Source organism: Mercenaria mercenaria, chromosome 17 (assembly GCF_021730395.1).
Source record: "Mercenaria mercenaria strain notata chromosome 17, MADL_Memer_1, whole genome shotgun sequence".
Taxonomy (NCBI): domain Eukaryota; kingdom Metazoa; phylum Mollusca; class Bivalvia; order Venerida; family Veneridae; genus Mercenaria; species Mercenaria mercenaria.
The window spans coordinates 14,596,864-14,624,311 of record NC_069377.1 but is presented as its reverse complement, the minus strand read 5'-3'; the positions used below and the strand labels follow the sequence as shown (position 1 = coordinate 14,624,311).

At 34.2% G+C, this 27,448-nt stretch overlaps 1 protein-coding gene across 1 annotated transcript in view; it reads right to left on the bottom strand.

The window, feature by feature from the left end:
- The window catches only part of LOC123536030 (uncharacterized), a 41,631-nt gene that overhangs the window by 4,690 nt on the left and 9,493 nt on the right, over positions 1–27,448 (bottom strand). Inside the window, exons 6-10 of the mRNA XM_045318807.2 lie at positions 19,832–20,029; positions 18,700–18,888; positions 5,972–6,127; positions 4,438–4,796; positions 3,820–3,910 (exon numbers count right to left, since the gene is read on the bottom strand). Coding sequence (XP_045174742.2) covers positions 3,820–3,910; positions 4,438–4,796; positions 5,972–6,127; positions 18,700–18,888; positions 19,832–20,029 — 993 coding nt within the window. The remainder of the gene's footprint in view (positions 1–3,819; positions 3,911–4,437; positions 4,797–5,971; positions 6,128–18,699; positions 18,889–19,831; positions 20,030–27,448) is intronic.

Sequence of the window (27,448 nt, the reverse complement as noted above, 5' to 3'; positions counted from 1 at the left end):
CCCTCAGGGCAGGATCATATTGGACCCTAGGGGGATAATTTGAACAGTCTTGATAAAGGACTACTAGATGATGCTATATACCAAATATCAAAGCCTTAGGATCTGTGGTTTTGGACAAGAAGATTTTTAAAGTTTTTCCTTTCTGTTGCCATGGCAACCAGAGTTCTGTTTGGAATTCAATTCTTTGGACAATTTTTAAAGAGTACCGTCCAAGGAACATCCCTGTGAAGTGTCATTAAATTCGGTCCGGTGGTTTAGGAGAAGATGTTGTTTAAAGGAAAGTGTGGACGGACGGACGGACAACGGACGGACAGACGCCGGAAGGTGAGCGATCACAATAGTTCTTCCCGAACACTTTGTGCTCAGGTGAGCTAACAAGAAAGTATGTCAGCAGGTCAAGATTAGACTATTCAAGATGAGTATTAAAATCTGTATCAAACATTAAACTAAACAGGTCGTCCAAATTTCAAATAACTTCAAATAAAAGAAATTAGGTCAGTAGGTCACGATTAAGACAATTCACGATAAATATTGAAAACTGTATCAAACATTATACATGGGGTCCACAATTTTATGCTGTAACTTCAAAAACAAGAAAGTAAGTCAGTAGGTCACGATTAAGACTACTCAAGATGAGTATTGAAATCTGTATCAAACATTATACAGGTGGTCCAAGCTTAAAAAACAAGAAAGTAGGTCAGGGTTAAGAATATTAAAGGTGAGTATGGCAGTCTGTATTAAAAGTTGTAAAGGTGGTCCAAATGTCTATGCTGTAACTTCAAAAACAAGAAAGTAGTTCAGTAGTTCAGAATTAAGACTATTCAAGATGAGTATTGAAATTTGTATCAAAAATTATACAAGTCGCCCAAATTTCTATGCTGTAACCTCAAAAGCGAAAATGTAGGTCAGTATGACACAGTTACGACTATTCAAGATGAGTAGTGTCATCTGTATCAAACATTATACGTGTCGTCCAAATTTTTATGTCATTGCTTCAAAAAACAAATACGTCTATGTAAAACAAGGGACCACCCGGGCTTGGCCTATATTGACTCCAGGTCATAATTTGAAAAATCTTGGTAGAGAACCCCTAGAACATGCTACATACTGAACATTTAAAATCTGGGCCTTATGGTTTAAGACAATATTGTTTTTAAGGTTTTTCCCTATACACATCTATATAAACCATGTGACTCCCTGGGGCTGGGCCAGTTTTAACCCCAAGGGGACAATTTGCATAATTTTGGTAAAGGACTACTACATGATGCTACGTACCAAATGTCAAATGCCTTAGGCCATGTGGTCCGGTACAAGAAGAGTTTCGAAGTTTCCCCTATATAAGTCTTTATAAACCATGCGATTCCCGGGGCGGGGCCATATTTGACCCTATGGGGATAGTTTGAACAATCGCTGTAGAGGACTACTTGATGATGCTACAGACAAAATATCAAAGCACTAGACAATGTGGTATGGGATAAGAAGATTTTCAAAGTTTTTCCCGTACAAGTCTATATAAACTATGTGACCCCAGGGTGGGACCATATTTAATCTTAGGGGGATAATTTGAACAATCTTTGTAGAAGCCCACTAGATGATGCAACATACCGTATATTAAAGCCCTAGGCTCTGGGGTTTGGATAAGACGAGTTTAAATGTTTTTCATTTCGGTTGCCATGTTTACCAGAGTTCTGTATGGAATTCAATTCTTTGAATATTTTTCAAAGAAGACTATCCAAGGAACATCCCTGTGAAGTGTCATCAAAGCCATAGGCCATATGAGATTTCCAAAGTTGTGCCCTATATAAGTCTATATAAACCGTGTGATCCTCAGGTCGGAGTCCTGTTGGACACTAGGGAGATAATTTGAACAAACTTGGTAGAGGACCATTACATGATGCTACATATCAAAAATATCAAAGCCCTAGGACCTGTGGTTTTGGACAAGACGATTTTTAATGTTTTTCATTTCGGCTGCCATGTTTACCAGAGTTCTGTATGGAATTCATTTCTTTGAATATTTTTCAAAGAAGACTACCCAAGGAACATCCTTGTGAAGTGTCATCAAAATTTGCCCGGTGGTTTAGGAGGAGATGTTGTTTAAAGCACAGTGTGGACTGACGACGGACGCCGGACAAACGGACGGACGGACGCCGGACGGTGAGAGATCGCAATAGCTCACCCCGAGCACTATGTGCTCAGGTGAGCCAAAAACCCACATCTACTCCTGTCAATGTCGCCTAAAATAGGAAAGACTGACAAATTTAACCACAACTACTCCAGTCAACGTCGCCTCAAATAGAAAACACTGACAAATGGAACCGCATCTACTAGTATCAATGTCGCCTAAAATAGGAAGTATTGTCAGATTAAAAATAATGACTTTGATAAATCATGACAGTCAATAATAATGTCAATATATCTCTATAGGCAGAAATAATGTGGTTAAATTATATTAGCAAACTTAAACATTTCAATGACCAAACGTAAAGGAATAATGCATAAACGTTAGTAAATGTATAAAATTTTATAACCGTGAAAAACTAAATGTCTCATTCTTAACATAGTTTTATGTACACTTTAATGTATTGTAATAAAAACTTTTTGATCATAATAAAATCTGTAAAAAGATCCCTTGGAAGCATAGAATGCAACCAATCAGAATAATAGCAGACACGGTTTGACTGAGTCTGCTCATGATTACTTACAGAACTATCAATGCAACTTAAACTTTAAGACATTAATTAGTGCCAAGTCTTGTTATAATTGTTCCTGTCATAAGAATCAAAAGCTGAGATTTTATATGTTCTTTTTAGTATATGAATCGTTTTTCATATTATTATTTTTTTCACGCGGGAATTAAATACATGGTCATTTAACAGTTTCTGGACACCAAAATCCTCTCATGGGTAATGTCTGATAAAATGCACATACTTCTAATAATAACTTGATGTAGGTTAAGAAGAGCAGCCACTCAAGTTTGTTGATGCAAACATTATCACATTGTCTTTTACTAGTTTATCTTTTAAGTGAAAATGAAAGGCATTTCCACCGTACATGGAAATACATTTCCACAGTAAAAGGAAAGGCAATTCCACTGTATATTAAAAAATGAAACAAAAAATGAATAAGTTTGGTGAATACTTGAAGGCTTTCATAACATCCTTTCATATTTCATGTATATTTGGTGGAATATTGTGACACTTAGCAGACTCGTACCCGCCCGCTTAGCTCATTAGGTAAGAGCGTTGGTCTACGGATCGCGGGGTCGTGAGTTCGATCCTTGGGAGGGGCGTATGTTCTCCGTGACTATTTGATAAACGACATTGTGTCTGAAATCATTAGTCTTCAACCTCTGATTCATGTTGGAAGTTGCAGTTACTTGCGGAGAACAGTTTGTACTGTACAGAATCCAGAACATGAAAGGTTACCTGCCCGCCGTTACATGACTGAAATACTGTTGAAAAACGGCGTTAAACCCAAACCAAACAAACAAACTTAGCAGGCCCAACGTACTTGAACGGACTCGTTGTTGCTGTTTATTCTGGTCTTCATGGATTACGTATAATGAAGTCCCATTGAAGCCTGGGCTGGTGGTGGGATGTGTAAGAGAGGTTCTTAATTTACCATTACCTTCCTTGAACAGACGCGATCAGACCGAATCGGTAATTGGTGGTGCTCTATGCTTCCAAAGGATTACTTACAGATTTCGTTGATTACTGTATTGTCTGCAAACTAACTATTGTCGACGTATTTTACTGCAATTTGTTTGGTGGGTAATTCTTCAGCCAGTGAATGAAAGGGTTCAGATTTTATACTTACCAAAGAAAAGCCTTTTCTCAGTTCTTCCTTCTACAGTCATTGACATTATATCATTTTGTAGAGCAAATCTCCCCGTAACCCATTTATCAATCTGTTTAAGAATAGAAATATTTAAACCAGAGTAAGGTTTAGTGTCATTTATATAGCAAAGACTTGATCCTATGCAACGGTATTGCAATCTGCTTTTCATGTGGATTTCTTACTTTTACATAATTAATTGGTAAATTGAATGAACAAAAGTTTAATCTGATGACAAGTAATAACAAATATTAATGTGATAAATGAATGCAATCAAAGTATAAGCGTTGTTTGAATGGAGTTCCCTAAAACTTCTTTTTTCAAATTTTAATCACAACTCAATTTCTTTCAGCAGTTCCGTTTAGGTCAAACCTATACATATTAATGGCTCAATAATAGATGTCTTAAAAGATTTGCTCAACTGTGATAAAACAGTTTTCCTGATCTTTACTCGTGATCAAGCAGCACCAATTGTCGGTATATTGTTGAAAAATCCTCATGACAGAGAGAGATTAGCATATCAGCAAATAAACACTATGAAACAATTTCATAGTTCTTTCTAATGTAAGAAAGTTTATCAATTTCTCCAGAAGCATATACCTTAACTGGTAAATTAACTGTCAATGACCTAGTCCTGTTACTCTTGTTACGAAGCGTGTATACTAGTTTATTCTTGGCTATTGCAACTACTATAGAAGGATCCATTCCACAGTCGCCGTTATAAACCACTGCTTGCAGGTCGTTCCCAATTACAGCATCTGATGATTTGAAACGTAAATGGATATCGAGGGTCTTCCCAATTTCAGCGTTTGCGAACCTGGGGACAACAACAGCGCCGTCACCATTGAAACAAACAGCACCGTTGCTGTAGGTTACGTTGATACCATTTACATGTACATTTTTCCCAGATATATCTTTAACTTCCGGTGAAAATGATATGTCTAGTTCTTTTTTACACTCTAAAAAGCAATATTACATTGTAAATTATTTAATACAAAGAAATGTTGGAAATGGCTATACATGTATTTGATAATTTGAATATATAAAAAGGTATACAAATTTTTAACATGCAGGTGTAATGCAAAGTAAACATACTGTTTTCAAGTATGAAAAGTTAATGGCGCCCCATGCAAAGGTTTTGATTTCAAATATATTTTATCACAGTGGTGATAACATCGAAAGAGGCATCAACATATTCTCAGGTATTAGACCCCTGATAGTAATGTTTAAAAATGGCATTCGCTTTGTATATTGTTAAAGTTGACCTTGTTTCGCACTATGTTGCAACTTTTAAACAACTTTTACCGTACCGTTCTTTTTATAAATTTTGTATAATTTATGATATTTCCTCAAGCTCAAATAGAGACAAATTTCAAAGTGCTGGCCACTGTTCAAAACGTCTACAGGGAATTCACTTTACCATTAAGTTTTATAAAAAGCGTTGGTAAACAATTAAAAAACACAAAATAATGTCAATATTATTTTTAGGATTCCTCAAATAAAAAGATTTAATGATTTAGAATTCTAACTCCAACATTGAAAAATTAAGGTCGAGTCCCTTGGGACTGATTTAAAGTTTGCTATATTCATTCAAAAATAATCTTGGGGCAAAAGTAAAACCTTGCTACATTTCTTCTACAATATGTAGCGAAATAGAGAATTTTTACTGCAGGTAACTCTGTATTTTTAAAGATGTCTAACTCTGTCCTTCTGTTAAGTAAATTCATTTTGAACAGCAAGAAATCGCTTATCAAATGAAAAATTTCCACTTTTGACCAATAAATCAATAATAAGTCTTGAAAAAAGTAAAAAATTAATATAGGGAAAAAATTGTCCAATGGAGGTTTATGGCAGGAATCGAATACTCTTCAAAAGGAGGTACACTGTCATGGGTCTAATACTTTAAGCACATGATCTATGCACACATCTAGATCATATATTTATATACATTTAATGAAATCTATGAAAAAGATCCTTTGAAAGCAAAATAATAGCAGACTCAGTTTGAGTGATTATCATAATATCAAAATACTTTGAGTATACCAATACCTCTTCCAAGTCATTTTCAACGAAGCAAACTGAGTGCTCTTCGTAGAATATCATTTTCATCATTTTGGATTAAGCACTTTATTACCTTTACTGGTGTAAACGACCGTCTCGTCAGTTTGACAATCACAGGTGTCAGGATTAAATACAGTTCCACCAGCGCAGTCCATATCTATATCACCATGACCTTCTATAGTTTGTCTGAACTTCCTGGGGTTTCCTGGCACTGGTCTCTTTATACATCCTGTAAACCAAAATGCAAAGCCATTAGGCCACCAATCATTTTCATATTTTGCGTAACGCTTCCTGCAGTTCATATTAGCATTAGTATGGTACTTTAAACTGTTGATTAAACATTAATATGAATAAATTATAGTTGAGTAAGTGATGTTAAATAAATGCTTGTCTTAGAAACAAAGCGGTCCTTCCGCGTGAGCATTCCTCCTGCAGAGTTTTTCTCTCCCATAAGAAATCCAGCGGGCGTTTTCTCCTACTTTGATGATTGTAGGAGAGAATTCCACGAAAGTTAGATCGGAACTTTTTAAAAACAGAGTCATGGCAGTAATCTATGTTAGTAGTTGATATTACTATTTTAATGTGTTCTGAATCTCCTGTAAATGTGGGTAACATAAATTTTATGTACTACATTTTCTATTTTTTTTAGATTGAAGTATGAATTGTTTTAAAGTACCTCATTACATAATACTGTTCTCTCTTTCATTAAAACAGTTTAACCATGGACGTGCGCATTTAAACTAGACGAATGTAGTTTTTATAACCATATTTCAAGGATATTTGCTAGTATCTCTTCAGTGTTAGAAGAATTACAAAATGTTTTGACCCCAGTTAAGATATTTATCGTCCGTGTTACAAAACTAATATCAAAAGTTTTAGGCTTAGGTAATTCTAGTGTTCTTCAGTTGCAATCACCTACCTGAAGCTAAATATGTTATCCGGCTCAGCTCAGAAGTAATCCGATTCTGCACGTGATTAAAGACGTAGTTATTGGGGTTTTATGGCCATTTAATGTTTCTGTATAATGGATTTCCACTTTAGCCCGTGCTATGGGCGTGAGGGATATTGCAACCCTTTGTGATTAAACCAATTCAAACCGAGTCTGCCATCAATTTGCTAGATAGCTTTCTATGTTTCCAAAGAAATTTAAAGGTTTTATTAAATTAAACATTGAAACTGGGTGATTGCTCTCTATTAAAATACTGAAACTGAGTGATTGTTTAATGAGGAACATTTTTGTTTTTATAAACTTCAAAACGTCCATTATATTACAGTTGATGTCAAATTTATCTGGAGTGTTGTCAGAAATCTGACATAGATATCGAGTTTGAATAGAAGTGTGTCATAATAAGTCATGGTGTTTGGCCTGGGCATAGAATATTGTTAATTTGTGAGTGAAAGGTTACATCATTGTCTAAATTTAAATGTTAGCTGTATATTGCAATACTAAATTAGCCAGTATTATATTAAAACAGATGCATTTATTCATAATTTATTGTTTTTATTGCTTATGTCTCTATGTACACATAAAATGTTACTTGTCGTAACATTTAAAGGTATCTTTTTAAATACTCGTGTCCGCTTACAGTAAATTTAGCTCGACTTAAAAAATACCTTACCAACTCATAGGCCAATAACGCACCAAGAGGACAAATATTTTTGTCTTTACTCGTTTCTAGTCTATAACATTTATATGCTTGGAAGCATATGCAAATATCTTGAAACAAGCTTTCACCTTAACAAGCTAATGTCACATGCAAGACACATGCACCTAGTATAAAGGTCAAGGTCACATCTAAAGTTTAAAGATCTAGTGTTTTTCTTTTCCGATCCATAACTTCTGTATAACAGTTTTACTTTGGAAGTGCAGTTACTCGCAGGACTTGTATCACTGTGACAACATCACATTGCAGGACTATCCGTGTTCTTTTGATACATTTTAGTTAATAAAGTTATGCCACTTTTTCCCTTGGTATTTTTCTAGCATTGCCGTATCAGGTCAAATGGCGAGTTTCCAGCATGGAACACCCCAGATGCACTTTCTGGCATTATTTCAGGCATGAGGGTAGATCATTGATCTTCATTAAGCCAGCCGGGTGAGATTGACCACCAATCTTATACGAGGGGTGTTCCAAAAGTAATGTCACTTGCATCGGTTCTCCTATACTGCAAATGTTCTAATCATTTTAACTTGCTCTGCCCTTCAAAATACTCTCCGTCAGCCTGAATACACCTTTTGAGCTGGTCAATCCTATTTTGGAAGCATTGTTCATACTCTTCTATGGGAACACCCATCAGATACTGAAAAACAGCAGATCCAAGGGCATTTCTTGATTTGTATCTCTTTCCAGACAGATGATATTTAAGTTTGGGAAACAGAGAAAAGTCGCAGGGGGCCACGTCTAGCGAAAACGGAGGGTGTGGAAGGACGGTAACCTTCTCTGACGCCAAAAACTCGGTCACTATGCGTGCCTTGTGAGCGGGTGCATTATCATGCGAAAGTCGGAGGTACTTAAGTCCTGTTTTGGGGCGGCGACTTTTGTAGTAGTTCTTCAATTTTCTTAGAACAACTTTTTTATAGAATTTTCCTGTGACCTTACTGCCTTTTGGTACCGGAATTTGAATGATTGGACCCTTATGAGTGAAAAAAATACATACAAAACCTTCTTCACCGTTCGTATTCGTTTGGCAATACTTGGGCGTCTCGCATTTTTGGTGACCCAAATTCGGTTGGAATACTTCCGCTTTGGTTCAAAATAATAAACCCAGGTTTCATCACCAGTAACTATATTATCAAAAACCTTTTTGCTGTATTTTGGGTACATGTTCAGAAGTTTTTTGCCATTGTTACACGGGTCCTCTTTTGTTCATCTGTTAACAAATGGGGTATCCATCTTGCATTTATTTTTCTACATTTTAGGTGTTTCTTCAAAATTCCATGAACTCGTGCTAACGACAAGTTTGTCATTCGGGCCAATTGCCTTACGGTGAATCGGGCATCCTTTTTTAGCAAATTGAGGATTTTTTCGATGTTACCTTTCGACGTAGTTGTTGCAGGACGATCTGTGCGAGCAGCATCTTTGAGTTGCTGCTGTCCGGTCCTAAATTTAGCTACCCACCTACAAATAGTCCTGTGAGACATTTGACCCTCTCCATAAATGTCGCACACCTCACGGTGAATATCTATAAGCTTCATGCCGAGTAGCGACCTACCTTTTCTGTAGGCCCTAATTTCAAGCATATTTTCAGCTCTTTTCCCAGTCATTTTGTGTAAAGTGTAATGAATACGCTATAAAGCAATGTACACTGTACCAAGGTCAGTGAACGTGTGAGCGAGATATTTACCTATGTTACGATTCAGTGATCATTCTATCGACACGAGGTGGTTTTGTGTACACATGACACGATTTCCGCGAAATAAAACACAAATGACATTATTTTTGGAACACCCCTCGTAGTTCATGTTTCAAATGAAGAAACAGTCATAGAAGTATTTCAGGTTACTTGTTATTTATCACACGCTGTAGATGCAAATAATTTGAATGCCTGTTAATTCAAGCAATTCGGTTGGTTTAACCGAGACATAAACCAATTGATGAACACCTTGTTTAGTTTTCTTGCATTCACGTACGTTGTTTAGCCTTGCATGGATGTCGAATATTAAAAAATACGGCGATAACGTTCTCATTTCTTATCGAAACGTAAATGTGAGTATTTAAACAATGTTTTCAAACTTTTTGGGTCGGAGAGCAAAATCATTGAAGTCTTTCCTATAGGAACGCATTTCCATGGGAAACTTTTCCCTAGGGAACAATTTTGCTTTCTGTAGCTTAAATGAAAATAAAAAATAAGTATTTCCCATTAGAAAATCGTCCCAAATGTTTTCCATGGGAAAATTACGTTCCCATAGAAAAGCTATTTTCCCATGGGAAATGACAGTTTCCTATAGGAAATCGGTAATTTCCCATGGGAAACAAAATATCTACAAAAATAATAAGGCTAGAATAGTGAAAGTACTTTGTAGAAGTACTAGGCATTTTTGGCAAATTAAAATTGGCGACCATTGAAAATAAGAAATGTTTACTTAGAAATACAAATAATATTTTGTCTGGCTGTCATTCATGTGTAAATCCTACCTTTTAACGCAAATATTTAACTTAAAGTTCCTCTTGGGCTTTATTTAATGTGTGCGTTATTCGACAGGGTTTACACATGCACGAACACCAGAAAAAATCATTCAAACATACACAGCTTTTATTAAAGAAACATTGAAAACCTAAGGCAAGCACGTAAATGACAAACTTTGTTTAAGTTCAGTGTCATTCTCTAAATAAATATCAATGAAAACCAATGAAATTCCACTTAATATGTTGTAGTTCCGAGACAGATGTCCAAATCGTTTAATGCAAATTTTAAATGAATTGACTTTTAAAACCGAAAAAAGAAAAACTATGATTTTGACAAACTAGTCTTTAGACACTGAAATATGCAGAATTTTAGGGTTTGAAAGATTGTTTCGTATGCCAAGGGCTTGCTGACGTGAAATATCAAGAAATGTCTCGACAGTTTTGCCTGACAATTCATTTATAAAGAAGGGTATTTAAGATAAACATGCAGAAAAAAAGAATCAGACAAGAAGAAAACTTGACAAAAGACTTTTATATGTATTTAATAGCATAAATGACTGTTCATCTCTATTAAGCGCCGTGTTAGAAACAACAACTGAAATTATTTTGCTACCATAAAATATGAGATATTAATGACATAGCTTTTTCAAAACGAATTACAAAGTGTTCATGAATAAAATAGAAAGAGTGGAAACTCCACAGGTCGATCAACACGACAAAAACGAAAATAGTGCAGGCTCGGTTTGATTGAGCCTGTTCATGGACCATCATATTACATACTCTAATTAAAGAACGTGTTTAAACTAAATACTGCAAATCATAATCAAGTCGAATGTTAAAATCCAATATAATAGACATGTTTCATGTTTACACATCTGAGAAAATCTGATACTTTACAAGATCAAACAAGAAATATCTTTAAAAAAGATGGTCGGCGAATTGTAATTAGGAAAGAAGTTTATGAAATTTTCATATAACATTCATCTTTCATGTAACATTTTTCAAACTGCAAAACTAAACACCGCACTTTAACAATTTAAAGGTTTCGTAGGGTTGAAATTTTGTCTCGTTTATCCTTAGACGAATAATTACAGCAGCAGTTTGATGAAGATTCATGAAGCGGTTCATGAGAAGAGGTCATTAAAACTGTTTATATTTTTAGCTAAATTGGTCTCTATCCCCATTTGTTACAAAATAACAGGAGACCTTACGATATTGTTACACACCAAGTTTGATAAAAATCGATTACATTTTAGTGGTTAATGAAAGTCATATCTACTTTTAGCTATAGTGGTCCCTAATAGGGCCCAAGTTCCTATATAAATAAATTTGGAAGAGGACCTTATAATGATGCCAAAGATCCATCAAGCTGTTCATGAAACACTGTCTAAAGGCATTTCTAGTTTTAGCTCTAGCAGCCCCTAAAAGGGGAACAAAGTTGGCTGAGGGCTTAATAAAGATGCTACAAATCAAGTTTGATGAGAATACATGAGAAAAAATCAATTAAAGTTGTTGTTTTTTATTTTTAGCTTTAGCGGCCCCTAAAATAGGCCAACTGATCCCACTTTAACAAATGCATATTCGCTATTCATGAATCTTTGGACAATGACGTCACACCTATAAAAAAGTGAAGGCCAAGGGACACATACAACTGTGATTATTTCAATATTTCTGTTTCATAAGCAAAGTTTGACCGAAGTTTGATCGTAGTCATATCACGTAGATAAACTGTATGCAGCGTACCTTCATTTCAATGTAATGAGATTCAGACATTATATAGCATATACATAATAAAACAGATTTCAAATGAGTTCAATATTTGCATGCCATACTAAAGAAAAACACCGAGTTTCAAAATCAATAACGGTGAGTAGCGGTGTCAGTTTTTGGGCTTTTTTCCCATTTCAACTTCCCATTGAGAAATTCTAGTGCATAAACACGTATAACTGCCTAAATGCTGATCATTGGTTACCTGTATTACAACATTAGACAGTGGTCAAACATACGAGCATTGTATCAATGTGTGGTTACTGAATATATGACATGTATACATGTGCATCTGGTGACAAGCATTCTGTACAGTCTATCTTGAATTTCGTCATAGTTTTGAATGTCATCAACAGTTTCTGAAAAGTATTTATGTCGGTATCGTTCACATGAAGTGTTTTGAAATCTCTATCGAGGTAATTTTTTGTTACCAGTTTGTTGCGCATCACGGGCCATTGTTTTTATGTAAAAATATACCAAACCATTCAAAACAAGTAGAAGATGCTCTCAAGAAAGGTTGTTCTGTCGAGTACAAGTTTTGTCATATATATGGGGACAAATATTTTTTTATCTCGAATGGGATGCCCTTGCACTCACTGGCGTATGCTATAAGGAAATGTTACCGAAATACCTTTACAAGAAGAAAACCTGGAAAATTTGATATTAATGATTGTAACACCTGTATCATGTTGAAATGAACTTGATGTGGCATTTTCAAGCAAACGATTTTTGCAGCTCAATAAAATTTGAACTTTTGATTAAATGAACATACAGGTGTTTTTCTTTATGTTTGTACATTATTGATGATTGGGTTTGTTAGCAAACCTTCACGGAAATATGTGGGTTCAGTATGATAAATGTGGGGAGGTGGGGAGTGGGTGGGGTGGGGTCGGGGTATTAGCCGAGTCACCATATTTATTATATTGACTCCACATATTTGCATGGAGGGTCACATGCAAATCCAATTATTGTAATTGACTTACCCACCATAAAAATATAAGGGGTCAACATGTGACCATCTTTTAACCAGTAAAAGTTCTAGAATCTTGCAGACTATAAACTGTTTAGGAGTATAGTTATTGCAAATAAAAACAAGAGCTGTCGGAGGACAGCAACGCTCGATTATTCAACAGCCTTGTCGCTTGAATGAATACGAGTAGAAAAAGGGGCATAATTTAGTAAAAAAGTAAAATAGGGTTACGGAACCTGCATAGTGCTTATCAGTTTATGACAGTGGACAAGTGTATGAAGTTTCAATCCATTCCCATTAGTGGGTACTGAGATACCAGCTTACATATAAGAATTTAACCCAAAACTCCTAAGTTGAAAAAGGGGCATAATTTTGTAAAATGCGAAGTTGAGTTATTAACCCTTTGCACTGCATGTCATATCATGACAGTGAACTAGTGTATGAAGTCTTAATCCTTTCACATTAGTGGATACTGAGATACCAGCTTACATACAAAAACTTAACCAAAAATTTCTATGTTGAAAAAGGGGCATAATTTTGTAAAAAGGCAAAATAAAGTTATGGGACCTGCTTTGTGCATGTCAGATCATGACAGTGAACAAGTGTGTGAAGTTTCAATCCATTCCCATTTGTGAGTACTGAGATACCAGCTTACATACAAAACCTTAACCAAAAAAAAAGTCGAAAAAGGGGCATAATTTTGTAAAAAAGTAAAATAGAGTTATGGAACCTGTGCAGTGAAAGTCAGTTTATCACAGTAAATAAGTGTGTGAAGTTTCAAACCATTCCCACAAGTGGTTACTGAGATACCAGCTTACATACAAAACCTTAACCAAAAATTTCTAAGTCAGAAAAGGGGCATAATTTTGTAAAAAAGCAAAACAGAGTTATGGAACTTGTGCAATGTAAGTCAGTTTATCACAGTGAATAAGTGTGTGAAGTTTCAATCCATTCCCACAAGTGGTTGCTGAGATACCAGCTTACATACAAAAACTTAACCAAATCGGGACGCGGACGCGGACGCCGACGCGGACGCCGACGCATGGGCGAGTCCAATAGCTCTACTATTCTATGAATAGTCGAGCTAATGAGAACTTTGCGAGTTTTCTAGATGAATGATATATGTTATACAATTTATTTTTTATTTATGAAAAGAAAATCAGTCATATATTTCACGTCTAGCATTTCCGTATATACTGTACAATCTTATATATTACGAAAAGTCTGAAGAATAGATCTATCGGTATTTTTTACATTAATGTAATTTTGAAAATAAAGAGAAGAGAGAATTGGTCTATTTTTAAAACCATGATAGGTAATATTATAATTAGTTTGTATTCTTAGACTCTAGCTCATGTTATTTTGGAGCAAACGTTCATTATATTTTCTCATTTATATACATCAGAAGGGTATGAAATGCTTTTGCAGTAAATACATATACTCTGTATGTAAACAAGTATTTCAGAACATTTAATCCAACTATATTCTTTGCCACTTTACGGAAATATAGCAGAAATGTCTCATCCCAATAAAAGCATAATCGTTGTATCTAAAGTGAGCCAGTAAATTTAAACCTGGTATAACATCAAATGATCATTTACTTACGTCAAATTGAGTGAAATGTAATTCATCACATTTTACTTAAACAGAAAGTATTTTGCCATTAGAATCAGGAACATTTTATAAATACTTATAAGTAGTACAAGAAATGGATTTTAAAGAAAAATAATTCTGTCATGGCCATACACCTCTTTGCTTTGTGACAAATAAAGATAGACCTATTAATCATTTCACTGTAAGACAAATGAAACATTTTAATTAAATAAAACTAAAATTTTTGCAGCAAATGATGAAATAACTACATGTGAATTTTTGTGTTTGAAGAAATATTTTTTCTAATGTCAGTATAATACATGAAATAAAACATATGTTTTGATTTAATAAGGTTTCAAAGCCGCGTGAGACATCAAATAAATTAGTATTGCATAAAGATAATTGAATATACTGAAAAATCTTTGTTTCTGTTTTAATTCATACAGAAACTAGAAACTAATATATTGTTACTTATATATCCAAGACACAGCCAATTCCAACAAATTTTACAGGTTCATGTTACTAGTATCTGTGTTTTTATGACGACCAAAGTTTGCCAGAAGGAAAAGTAGTTCATACTAAAAGATCGTTGATGAAATCAAATATTCACGGTTAAGGTATACTTTAAAACTGTCCCCAAATACTTACATATCAACTTTTGGCACATATTGTATAAAAAGATACATGGCATGCACGACAACGCCAACTTATTTAGGACGTTTTAACGACATAACATTTTACAAACGCGTCCAATGACCTACTTAAACGTATCGTAACTCTAAAAATAGTTAAGAAAGGTACAAGAATATTCTTTATGAATATGTCGTTATCTCAATATTGATTTTTTTTTGTTATTAATACTGGATCTGTTTTCATAAAACGTTCCAATATATTTATTTTTTTTCCAATAACAATTTTATATTTGAAAAAAAAAGACTATCACATTGACAAAAGCGTGTTACATTTTTCAATTTCTGAATAATTATGTACACCGTAATCTTCAAAAGGAGGTACACTACTATGGGTCTAATACTTTAAGCACATGATCTATGCACACAAAATCATCATCTTCGTCATCTAGATCATATAATTATTTACATTTAATAAAAATGTATGAAAAAGATCCCTTGAAATCAAAATAAAAGCAGACTCAGTTGGAGTGATTCTGTTCACGGCAAGATCATTTTGAAAAAGATTCAACGTAATGTTAAAATATACCAGTACTTCTTCCAAGTCAACAAAGCAAATTGAATACTCTTTATAAAATATCATTGGAGTGTGATAAATGAACGTGTGCAAAGATAAAACTGAAGTGCATCAACTGGCCATAAAAGTAATAAATCATTAAAGAAATAAAATCTCTAATCAAGAAATACCTAACGTAACCCATAATTATTCTGAACATATAATTTCTGTCTGTTTTACCACAGTCAGAAACAGGTGTGGAGTAAAGCGTTTAGAGCAAAAACGACATAAAACTGTTTTTCATGATTTTAAAATGGCACCAAGTGACCAGGCGTGCATACTTACTCATCGAAAATATTTCGTTTCAGCAATTTTAAAACAAACATCTGCATTACTTTGAAGATGGAGAGATTTATTTCTGTAATTATTCATTTTGTCTCAAACCTGAGGACTGGTCGACAGAAGTGACATGAATCTTGACGAGACATGTCACATATATTAATTTACATCTTCAAAAAAATATGTGACATCTAATTAAAACAAGTATACAATAATTACAGTAATAAAGATGATGCGATAAAATTAATCGCGATGTTTTATTTGATAAACAGAAGGCATTGTTTCTGGCCATTTTCAGAAACACAATTTACACTATTACATGACTCATTATATACATCGCCGGTCCATAGTTTGTGCTTTTAACTGGTCTTGAGTTCAACATATGTTTGCTGGTCCAAAATAAAAATACTTTGAAATTTATTTCCGATGTCATATAGTGAAACACCTATTGAATGACTTGTTTGTCAATAAATGTATAAGAATAATGACTTTTTAAACGAAAAACTTTTCGCTTTGAGAAGACGGTCAGACACAGTACTTATAAGAAACTAAACATAAGAAAAGGGTCATGATGACCCTGGATCGCTCACCTGAGTAATATTGCCGCCTACATATCATCAATAACAAGAAAGTAGGTTAGAAGGTAAAATAAAGCATAAGTATTGAAATATGTGAATATGGTCCAAATATCAAAGCTGATGCTAAAATACTTAGAAAGTAGGTGCTATGTTGTCTTTGAGTATGGAGATCACCAAAATAGTAAATTGTTTACCCTTTCAGCGGCCATTAACTCTGGAACCCATGGTTAAATATGGCTGGTTCAAGTAAGGAACAAAGATCTTACGGTGATACAAATTGTGTGCAAGTTTGGTTAAAATCTAATTATAAAAAGTGAACCCGCTTTTGTGCGGACAAGACCAAAATAGCCAAACTGCTGCATTTTCGGGGACCCTAACTCTGGAACCCACAGTGGAATATAGCTGGTTCAAGAAAGGAAACGAGATCTTATGGTGATACAACCTGTGTGCATTTTTTTTTACATTCAATCATAAATGGAACTGCTATTCTGCAAAAAGGACCAAAATAGCCAATTTCTGGCCCTTTTCGGGGACGTCACTCTATAACCCATGGCGGAATATAGCTGGTTCAAGAGAGAAGCGAGATCTTATAGTGATACAACTTTTGTGCAAGTTTGGTTAAAATCAAATCACAAATGAAACAACTATCGTGCAGAATAGCCAATTTTTGCCCTTTCAGGGGCCGTAACTCTAGACCCCATGAAGGCATATGGCTGTTTCAAGAAAAGAAGCGAGATATTATAGTAATACAAGATGTGTGCAAGTTTGGTCAAAATCAAATTATAAAGGAATCTACTATCGTGAAGACGAGACCAAAATAGCCAATATTTGCCATTTCAGGGGCCTGTAAGTCTAGAAACCATGGTGGGACATGACTTGTCCACGAAAGGAACCAAGATCTTATAGAGATACAAGTTATGTGCAAGTTTGGTTAAAATCAAATTATATATGAAACCAATATCGTGCAGTCAGACACACGACGGACGGCGCACGACGCACGATGGACATCAAGTGGTCACCAAAGCTCACCTTGAGCCTTTGGCTCAGGTGAGCTAAAAAGAACTTAAGACATAAAAAGTGTAATTTTATAGTAGTTACTGATTTTAATTTTCTGTAATGAACATCTTCTTTTAGCAGGAAAACGAGATCTCGCTGAACATTTACTTGAAATTGTATTTTGACAATTTTTAATCAGAAAATGTGATTACCTCTAGGGCCTACAAAAATATAAAACTAATAGCCCATGTTTTGACAGAAAAATACCTCATATACCAAACTGATAACAATACTTTTGTTCCAAAGATGTGCACAACCACTTACAAATCATGTACTGAAACACCTATATCCACTTATACATAGTGGACGAGTTCAGCTAAAAAACTATAGGTTTACTCTAGAAATAACTACTCACGACCTTCTCACAGAAGATCCGAGTTCTGCGTTTCGCGGTTTTTAATGGTCGTGCAGAACGAACAGGACAGAAGCACTTTTCCAAGGCTGTGACAGTCGTAGATAGGAACTGAAGTGCCAAGACTTCTCAAACTAAATTACTTTTTAAGTCGGATGGTTTTTATAATTAACAATTCGTGTTGCTTAAGACGTAGCGTAGCTTAAAGGGTTCTAATGTGACAAGATAATTGCTATAAGTTCGTGAAAATATACTTTCACATCATTCATTTACCACCTGGCCACGTAAAAAATAGTTTAATAGTTAAAATAGTTAATTTATGCATATTTTTCTTTGTATCTTTAAATAACCAGCGCCTGATAAATATTTCAGACATGTCCAAAGTAGAACTGCTAAGCATTAATTAATAGCATTAATTAATAGGCCATTTTGCAACAACTTTGAATGTTGGCTTGAATAAAAATGTAGTAAGACATCTAAATAAATGTTCATTAATAATGCGGATGGTGCTTGTGTCTTAATCTGCAGAGGAGCGTTTACGAGTGTTGCTGATAACTCGTGTTTGCTAGTATAATAACTAAACAAAAACTGTGAACATTAATTTCTGATATGTAATAAGAAAGCTTGAGTGGCTTTCACGACGTGTATATTATATTGTTTTGATTTTATATGTATTGATGAATAAAATGATAATGAACTAAGTTAATAATGATAATTCATTTTAGAACTGAGTGCATGGCCCCTCCATGACGTCTATACTAGCATGGAAATGTGGGTATCTCTGAGGAAAAAATAAATGTATTTTATTTTTCTTGAAAAAAAAAAAAACCATACCTATTTCAATATGCGGCAGTCCGCAGTTTGTAACGCACGATGGGTTCCGAAGACATCCGACTCCGTTTACGTAACTTTGTCCTCTTGGACAACAATGGCCTACTGATACACCGTTTTCACATCGCCAGTAGGCTCTGCAGTCTCCCAGGTAATCATATGTGTACCAGTTACCCCTTGACCGACATCTATCTGCAAAATGAATTATATAACTTTTCATAGTACAATAAACGGTACATCCAGTCCTGCTAAATGAAAGCTTATTTCTCATATACTAATAAAATGTTATAGTTCTATCTTTACATACAAATTATTTTTTCAGAAAACTTGAAAGTTATTTGCCATGCTAATTTTGTAGTGGCAAAAGAACAAATTTTATTTCCATCCTTTTGCCACGGCAAATTCGAATTTGCCACTACAAATAAATAGTGACGACAGAAGATTAACACGTTCAGAAATAAACACAAAAGTTTTTTATGAAAATCTGAAAGTTACTTGTCATGGCAATATTTTCCCTAAAAGAATAAATTGTCTTGCCTTTATTTTGCCATGGCAAATTCGGTTTTGCAACGGCAAATGTACTCTACAAAGAACTAGTAACGACGGTAGATTAACATGTTCAGAAACAAATAAAAACATTTTTCATCAATTGTCATGGCAAGTTTGCAGTTTAAAAAGAATGATTTTTCTTGCTTTTATTTTGCCATTGCAAATTCGGTTTTGCCATGGCAAATGCAATCTACAAATACATAGTAACGACAAGAGATTTAAGACATTATATAAATATATACTGCCGATGAATTCAATATGGATTTTACGTTTGGTTTAACGTTGCAATAAGAATTTTTTATTTTTTTTATTTTTTTTTATTAAGTGAGACTTTTCGGAAATAATTTTTGTGTCAAAAAATGAATACAAATAAGGGGGTATGTCTTTATAGCATCAGTATGTTGATTTCTAACATCACTGACCATGTTTAAAGCATAAAAAGTGCAGTTTTGCAACTTTTTGTTAAAAACGTGAAAAAATATTAAAGAATATTCTCCAAGGCCATAAAAACATTTAGGGCCGGGTCAAAACTTTAGGGTAAGTCGGGATACCGGAAACAAACATTTTTTTTTACGCCTAACTTTACCAGTTGAGCACGGCACGTCTGTAGAGAGCCGGCATGTTAACATCGCCTGGTCCCAGTATTCTCCTATACCACACGCGCGTACGTCCGCCTTTAGACTTCCCTGGATACCACTTGCAGAACACATGACGTACTTGTCACAGTCTCTCTCATGACTCTTGTACCCAATACCACCATCAAATCTACACCCTGAGCAAATGGCTGAAATATACAGTAAGGAAAATGTGTTTTCAAGACGAGCTTTCTTTCGAAACAGTTAGACCTGCATTACTTTATAATGATATTGAATTTGAAATCTGTTTTTTATTTATTCTAATGTAAGATGATTTTTGGTAAGGAATTTACTAAATAAGTTTATTATTTTATATTTGGCTTCAGATCGATCTATGTATAATTTTGGTAAATACAGATAATAAAAGGTATACAAAAAGTATACAAAAGATATCCAAGCGACTTAGATACCCGTCACCGCATGAAAGCTAGACAATTTGTCTCCACAGATACTAGCTGCTGCCATAAACAATGCCAAACGGCAAGCCTCAGATACAAAAAGCTATGTTTAAAGCAGACAATAACAACAGTTTTTTCTCTCTCTTTTTTCATTCAAGCTCTAACTGAACATTTTAATTATTGGACTGAGCCCCTCCGCCCCCCCCCCCCTCCCACAAACACAAACGTTTCAATAGTAAAAACACTAAAACACTCGATTAAACCGAATCTACTGTTGTTTTCCAGCTTGTTTCAAAAAGATCTTTACATATGGAATATCCAGGACAATCGTTTGTCAGTGCACACATTTGTCGGTTTCATACAACCCAGAGAATGTTGAATGGTTCTTTCATTGATATGAAAAAGATACTTATATATTTGAAAATAATAAACTTCATACAATGATTTGTCGTTTGGCGCGGGCAAAGTGATATAATAATACGCATTTAAACAACAAACAACGATTCTATTTCAGAGAACATTACCGTTTGAGATATATCGATAGTATTCGATCATATTTCGATTTTAACAAGATATCAAAAATTACTTTTATACGTTTATGACATATTTTTCTTACAGAAGACAGCCAGTTTTAACAAAGTATTCTTATTGTCACTGTTCATAAGGTTCGAAAATTTGAGAGTATTTGGATATTTATACTAATATTCATCTACATATTTCTTTCTATCAACATTGAAGTATTTGCAATTAAAAAGATAGTGAAATTCATCTCCTAATAACTTACTGTTACACAAATGACAAGTTTTTTGTTCTCTTGCAATATTTCAAATCTACCTTTTTTTTCTGTTGGCAACAGAGGATTCATGCATCTGAATTTACAAGTGAAATGCTAAGGTCAAAAGGTAAAAGCTTGAAATATTCTTCAAATACGAATTCGTGTTTATACATTCTATAATTTAAACATTTGTTTGAGTTATTAGCTGAAAAGTTCCAATTTGGTATAAACTGATCTTTAATTCTGGTGTTAACAACATTTTCGAAGGAGTTAAGAAAATTAATCATCTGATCAAACCAATAATTAGATATACCAAGAGAATCCAAACTATCCCTTACATAACATAACCAGTTAAATTTCTTGTTTTGCCTCTGAGACAGTGAGAGACAAGTTCTGTACAAAATATTACAAATTTTAATTCCTTGGAGTTTATTATCTTGCTCCTAAAAGTTAACACTCTACCTTTAATACGACTTGAAAGTGGTAAAATACCAACATCACCATACAGCATATTATTAGGGGTACTCTGCTTCAAATTTAAAATAAGTTTTAAATATTTCAACTGAAATTTATCAACAATATCTAAATTTTCAACCCCATACCTCGGAACCGTACAAGACAATAGGAGAAACCATAGTATCGAAAAGGTGCAACTGCAAATCAACTGCAAAACAACTTCCGGGATTTACTAATAACAACGAACTTAGCTGTACGTGCTTGATCAACTAAATGAGCCTTAGTTCTACCAAAAAAATCTGAAAAAAATTGAATATCCAGGTATGAAAAGTGGTCAACAATTTCTAAAATATTACCCTCAAATTGAAATACTGGAGCATTACGTATACCTCTCTTATTTTTCCAAAATATAACAGCATCAGTCTTTGCGGTGTTAACATTTAGCCCCCTTAAGGTACAGTACTCTGACTTAGCATTTAGAGCTGACTGGAGGTCATTTGGATTCTTTGCTAAGATGACTGTGTCATCAGCATATAATAGCAAATACAATTTAAAGAAAACTTCAACATCATTATCACTTAACATATGACTATCATTATCAGATCATAACTGAAGACCATCAAATTTACTAGACATATAGCTATTTAAATCATTCAAGCATAAAGAAAATAGAACAGGAGAGAGATTTTCATCCTGTCTAACTCCCGTATAACTCACAAAAAAATTCGGACGAAGTATATTTTGATTTTACACAAGACTTCGCTTTTTCATACATGTTGAGAATAATTTTAAAACATTTACGATCAAAATTGTAACCTAAAAGTTTGCGCCATAAAGCAATACGATTGACTGAATCGAAGGCTTGTCGGTAATCCACAAAAGCACAGTACAGTTTCTTACTACTGACAAAATACATATCCATTAACATTTTTAAAGAAAACATATGATCAACAGTGCTGTAATGTTTTCTAAATCCAGCCTGTTCTTCACATTATATATTGTTGACATCTAAAAAATAAGCTTAATATAGTTATGCCCCTGTAATTGTCAGTGTCATTAACGCTACCCTTATTCTTGTGCAATGGTAGAATAACACCGGCGGGTTGACGTTCGGCGGGGCAACATCCGGCGGGACGACTGCGTTTTGCGAGGCGACGTTCTGCGGGGCGCCATGACGACGTTCGGCGGGGTGTCATAACGACTTTTGTCGTTCTGTCGCTGCGACAGAACGAAATAACGAAATGGCATATGTCAGACACCATACTTTACTGCACGTTACAGATTCAGTCTTCGTTTAATAGGAAAAAAGGGTCGTGTTAAAATCGTTCTTTGAACACGTACGATACGTCTGCATTGAATAATAACTTGTTGTGACTATTTTAGCCCTTGGCATAATTATATAAAAAGTGTCAGCACTTAAAAGTTAAGTCGGGGAACTGAGTGCATGTTTAGTTACTATTGAGAGAAAAACCAGGCATGCAAGACATATTTATTACCCCACGTCTTTCAAAAAAAATATGCATAAGTTAAAATACAATAAAGTTTAAGTTAATAAAATAGGCAACATTTTACTTTTAAATTAGACATTCTTTTCCATATGTACTTCGTAACCTTATGGCACATAATAGAATCAAACGTTTTAATTTAATTACCAGAGATTAATGATATTAACGAAAGTTTAATAATACTATTGCCGTCAGGACTAAGATATAAAGGAAAGAACTAGAGGCAATTGTTGTCGTCCTGATGACGAGATAATATGTCAAATGTGTGTTAACATTTCTCTACGAAATAATATCTGACTCGTCCAAGGCATCTATTTTTTATCTAACATTCAAGCTGCATTACGCTGACAAAGAAAATATCATTAATTTCGACTATTTAATTTTAATTTGTATTTTGTATAGAAAGATGGCGTCGTTCGACAAAAATCTTATCAAACTCTAAAATGGACATTCAATTAATTTCGGATAAAATTTGAACCGACACGTCGATACGATTTTCAGTTTGAACTAAAATCGGGAACCGTATTTCTATCAGACGTTTCGTTTTGACTGTTCTACCTAGATGTTGCAAAGAATGGTAGCCGCCTAACTATTATACTCGTAGTAAGAGTTCAGCTCACGGAGTAGAGTAACTTTAGTAATTACCAATCCTACCTTCCTCGACAGAAGAGCGGAACCGATGTTGCTCATTGCAGACCTGGAGCGGTCTTCTGCGCAAGACCGGAAGTGATTATCAATTGGAGCGCACGGCAAAAAAAATACGTAAATTATTGCATGTCCGCACGCATTTAGTGTTTAATATGTATAATATACTGACTAAAGGTTATGGTTAGTATTGCCATTGTTGCAAAATAAATACATGTACATTAAAGATACTTTTCATTCAAATTGCTTGAATCCGGTATATACAAGAGTCTGTAATTTATACAGGCGTTCCACGTCTGCAATGAGTCACGGTCACTCCTCTTGAGGTAGGGGCTTATAATGGCCGTGCAGAGTTAGCAGAGCAAAAGCAGTTTTATTTAATACCTGGGCGAAGACTGTGATACAGGTGGGAGTAATTTATATTAGCGTGTGAGCAACCTACCCTAGAGTTTTTCATTTGAACTAGCGGATGGAAAGACACTATCTTCTACCTAAATTGTTGCAAAATCTAGAAAAAATTAAGTACAGAGCTGAGGGTAGTCTTGTGCATCTAGACAGGTATAATCCGTATTGGGACACCTGGTAAACCATCAATGACTTGTTAGCGCGATGTATGAATTTGCCAGAAATTCAAACGTGGTTTATACGTGTCTGCATGCACAAACGCGGAGCATCTAGTTCTTAAACAATGCATTATTTTGTAGATCACGACAGCTTGCACAAACCTCGCCGATCCTTTAATACTTGCTTTTCATCACTAAAAAATAAGACAGAAAGTTCGCCTGATATATTATTTCCGTTCAGCTCTTTTTTTTTTTTTCAATACATCTTTATTTTCCCCGTCCATAGGTGTGCGTGGATCGGGGCACTCCACGGGAACACACCGTACAAAGAGTGCAATATATACAAAATATGAAAGACACATAATAAAAGACACTAGTTAATCTGTATCAAACAAGCAATATAATGTTGATGTATTGTACCTTATATGTTAGGAGATAAACATTCAAATGAAAAGTCATATTACATTCTAGCAAGACAAGTATAACTTAAGACCTTAAGACACTGGTACACTGGTATAGAAGAAGTAAAGTTCTGTACAGCTTACTAACACTTCTTATAATAAATACAAAATAAATACAAACTCATTCACATATTCTTTTTAACAAAGACCAATTTTCCTTTTTATCTTCTGATATATTGTTTCCGTTCAGCTCTTAATATGGACAAATGTTGCAAAAACAGTTAATTCAGCAACTTCATTGAAATTGTTAAAAGTGCTGATTAGTTTTATGTAAACTTTACATGTGACAAAATGACATTTTGCATCTGTTAAAGAGATGCTTAAAGGTCACACTGTTCAATTTAAGTATGTTTGCATTCCTTTTTGAATATGTATGACTTCGTTACTATATTTGTTGCGTGTCAGGGTCAATTATTTGCGTTTCTTTCACGTATGTGAACTTTTTACACTTAGCTAATGTGAAAGCTGTTTTTGAAAGAAGTTTGACTAATACTGAAATGGCAAGACAACTAAATTTTGAATCATTTTAATCTTTGCATCGAGTCGAAGTCTTCTTAAAAATAACGGGGTTGTATCACAACGATTGGATTTTCAGTTTACTTAATCAGTTTAGTTCAGTCTATTGGTAATCGTTTGTGCTGTAAAAATGTTTTGCTTTATTCTTAATTTTTCTTAACTTCTTACAAACTGCTGCAAAACATTTTTTAAACCACGAGTGTAAATATTTACATTCACCATTTGTTTTATACACAAAAATAAAAAAGAAGTTTCTTTTCGTAGATTAACATTCTCACTGTTTGTTCCTTTCATAATTATAATAATTATCATTTTGTATGAACCACAAAAGGAAAGGTGCCCTAGTTACGATAACACCACTTAATGATCAGATGCCACTGTTTTGACGACGCCCACGTGTTGTCAGGGAGAACTTTTCTTATATGACCTCACAATTGTTCTCCCTCTTGGACAAAATCACCGAGAAGCGGATTCTAATGTTATATATAACAAAATGTCTAGAATTTATTTGTTAACAAATAGAAAAGAAAAAAAATGTTTATGAAATGAACTTTTCCGGAGTTGACCGGCAAAGTGAGCTGGCGATTCATAGAGTTTCACATTATACTCTGTCATCCATTTCGCATGAACTACGAAAAATAATTTTATTTCTTAAATAAACAACATAAGTACAATAAGATATCAAGGAATTTTACGTATGCTTCTTTGATTGTGATATCATCATATGTCAGACGACATTTTATCTTACGGGCCAAATTTATATGATCTCTATTTTGCATTGTCCTTAACATATAATGTGTAATGTCCTTAACATATAATGTTGACTAGCAGGACTGTATTAAAGTATAAAGTATACATATTGTTGAAAAGAATGTAAAGAATCTATTTTTAGCAAGCTACTCTAAAAATGTAAATGTTTGGCATCTATAAAAATGTTCCCCGTACCTGGATTTGGTGTTGTTATATTGTATGTTCCTTTTGAATCTTGGAGAACATTCAATGTTTACGAATAAAGAGTTCCGCTTAAGTCGGGGTTGGGGTGGGGAAGGGGGTAGAGGCGGATGGGGACGTGTTACACATTTCATTACCTCTCATGAACAGACTCAGTCAAACCGAGCTTGACTTTATTTTTGCTTGGTTGCACTCCATGCTACCAAAGGAACTTTTTATATAGAAAATAATTATTTTTCAATGTTATTTTATGTGCGCTTAGACGGATATTAACCATATTGGGACTTCTTGAAAATCAACAATGAATTGCTGGTACGATATGGTGTATACCCGTCTAAACTCTAAAAGTTAAATACTTGCAAAATATATTCACAGACATTTTAAACTGGGTTTTTATTTTACGTTGTCGCAAAAGTGTATTAGAATTTTATACGTTCGAGCAACCGATGCTTTTAAATGTCATACTTTACATTTATTGTATTGAACGACAATATTAGAGATGGTACCTAAAAAATTCAAATTCATCTTTATAGTTTTTTTTCAGAGTGAAATGATAGCTAAGTGCACCAATTTTCTAAATATATTTATGGTTTTCCTCTTCTCCATTTCAAAAATAGAAATATTTGATATCTAAAAAATTACTTTCTCAAAATATCTGAAGCAAAATGGACAACTCTTGTATTGACCGTTTTTCAAAGATTTTAGGACTTCCCCAATTATAGTCTATATCAAAAGCTCCCACAGCTAAATAAATTCAATAGAGTATAAGGTAAGTTTACTCTACTTTCAACATTTTGAAAGAGCCTATACTGAAATTCCTTTTGTCTTTTAATAAAGTCAAATACCAAGACTAGCCAAGAGTCTAAAACGCTTCAAAAAATTCTGAGTGAAAGAGAATGACATGCTCTTTATTATAAGCTTACCAAAATCATACCAAAAATGTACCTTAAAGAAGTTATTAAAGATTTTATATTGTAAACAAACCCCTACACCATTTTACTATCAATATTTTCCACTCATGAATGCACTCAATTCAGGTGATAATTGTTGATATATTTGTAAATGAGAGGCCCCAACAAAAACCTTTTTTTCAAGTTGTGTAAACAGTATAAGTTTTAAATTAATGTTGATATCTGAAATTATCCGATTACTTTGTTTTCAACAATAAATAAAACACCTTTTAGTTTGTTTTGGGTAGTTGACCTGTAACGAAAATCAACAAATAGAGAAATCTCCATATGCTTTTTCAGCATTTATTCGTTTTTCAAAGAAAGCAAATGATCGTGCTAGTTCCCTCC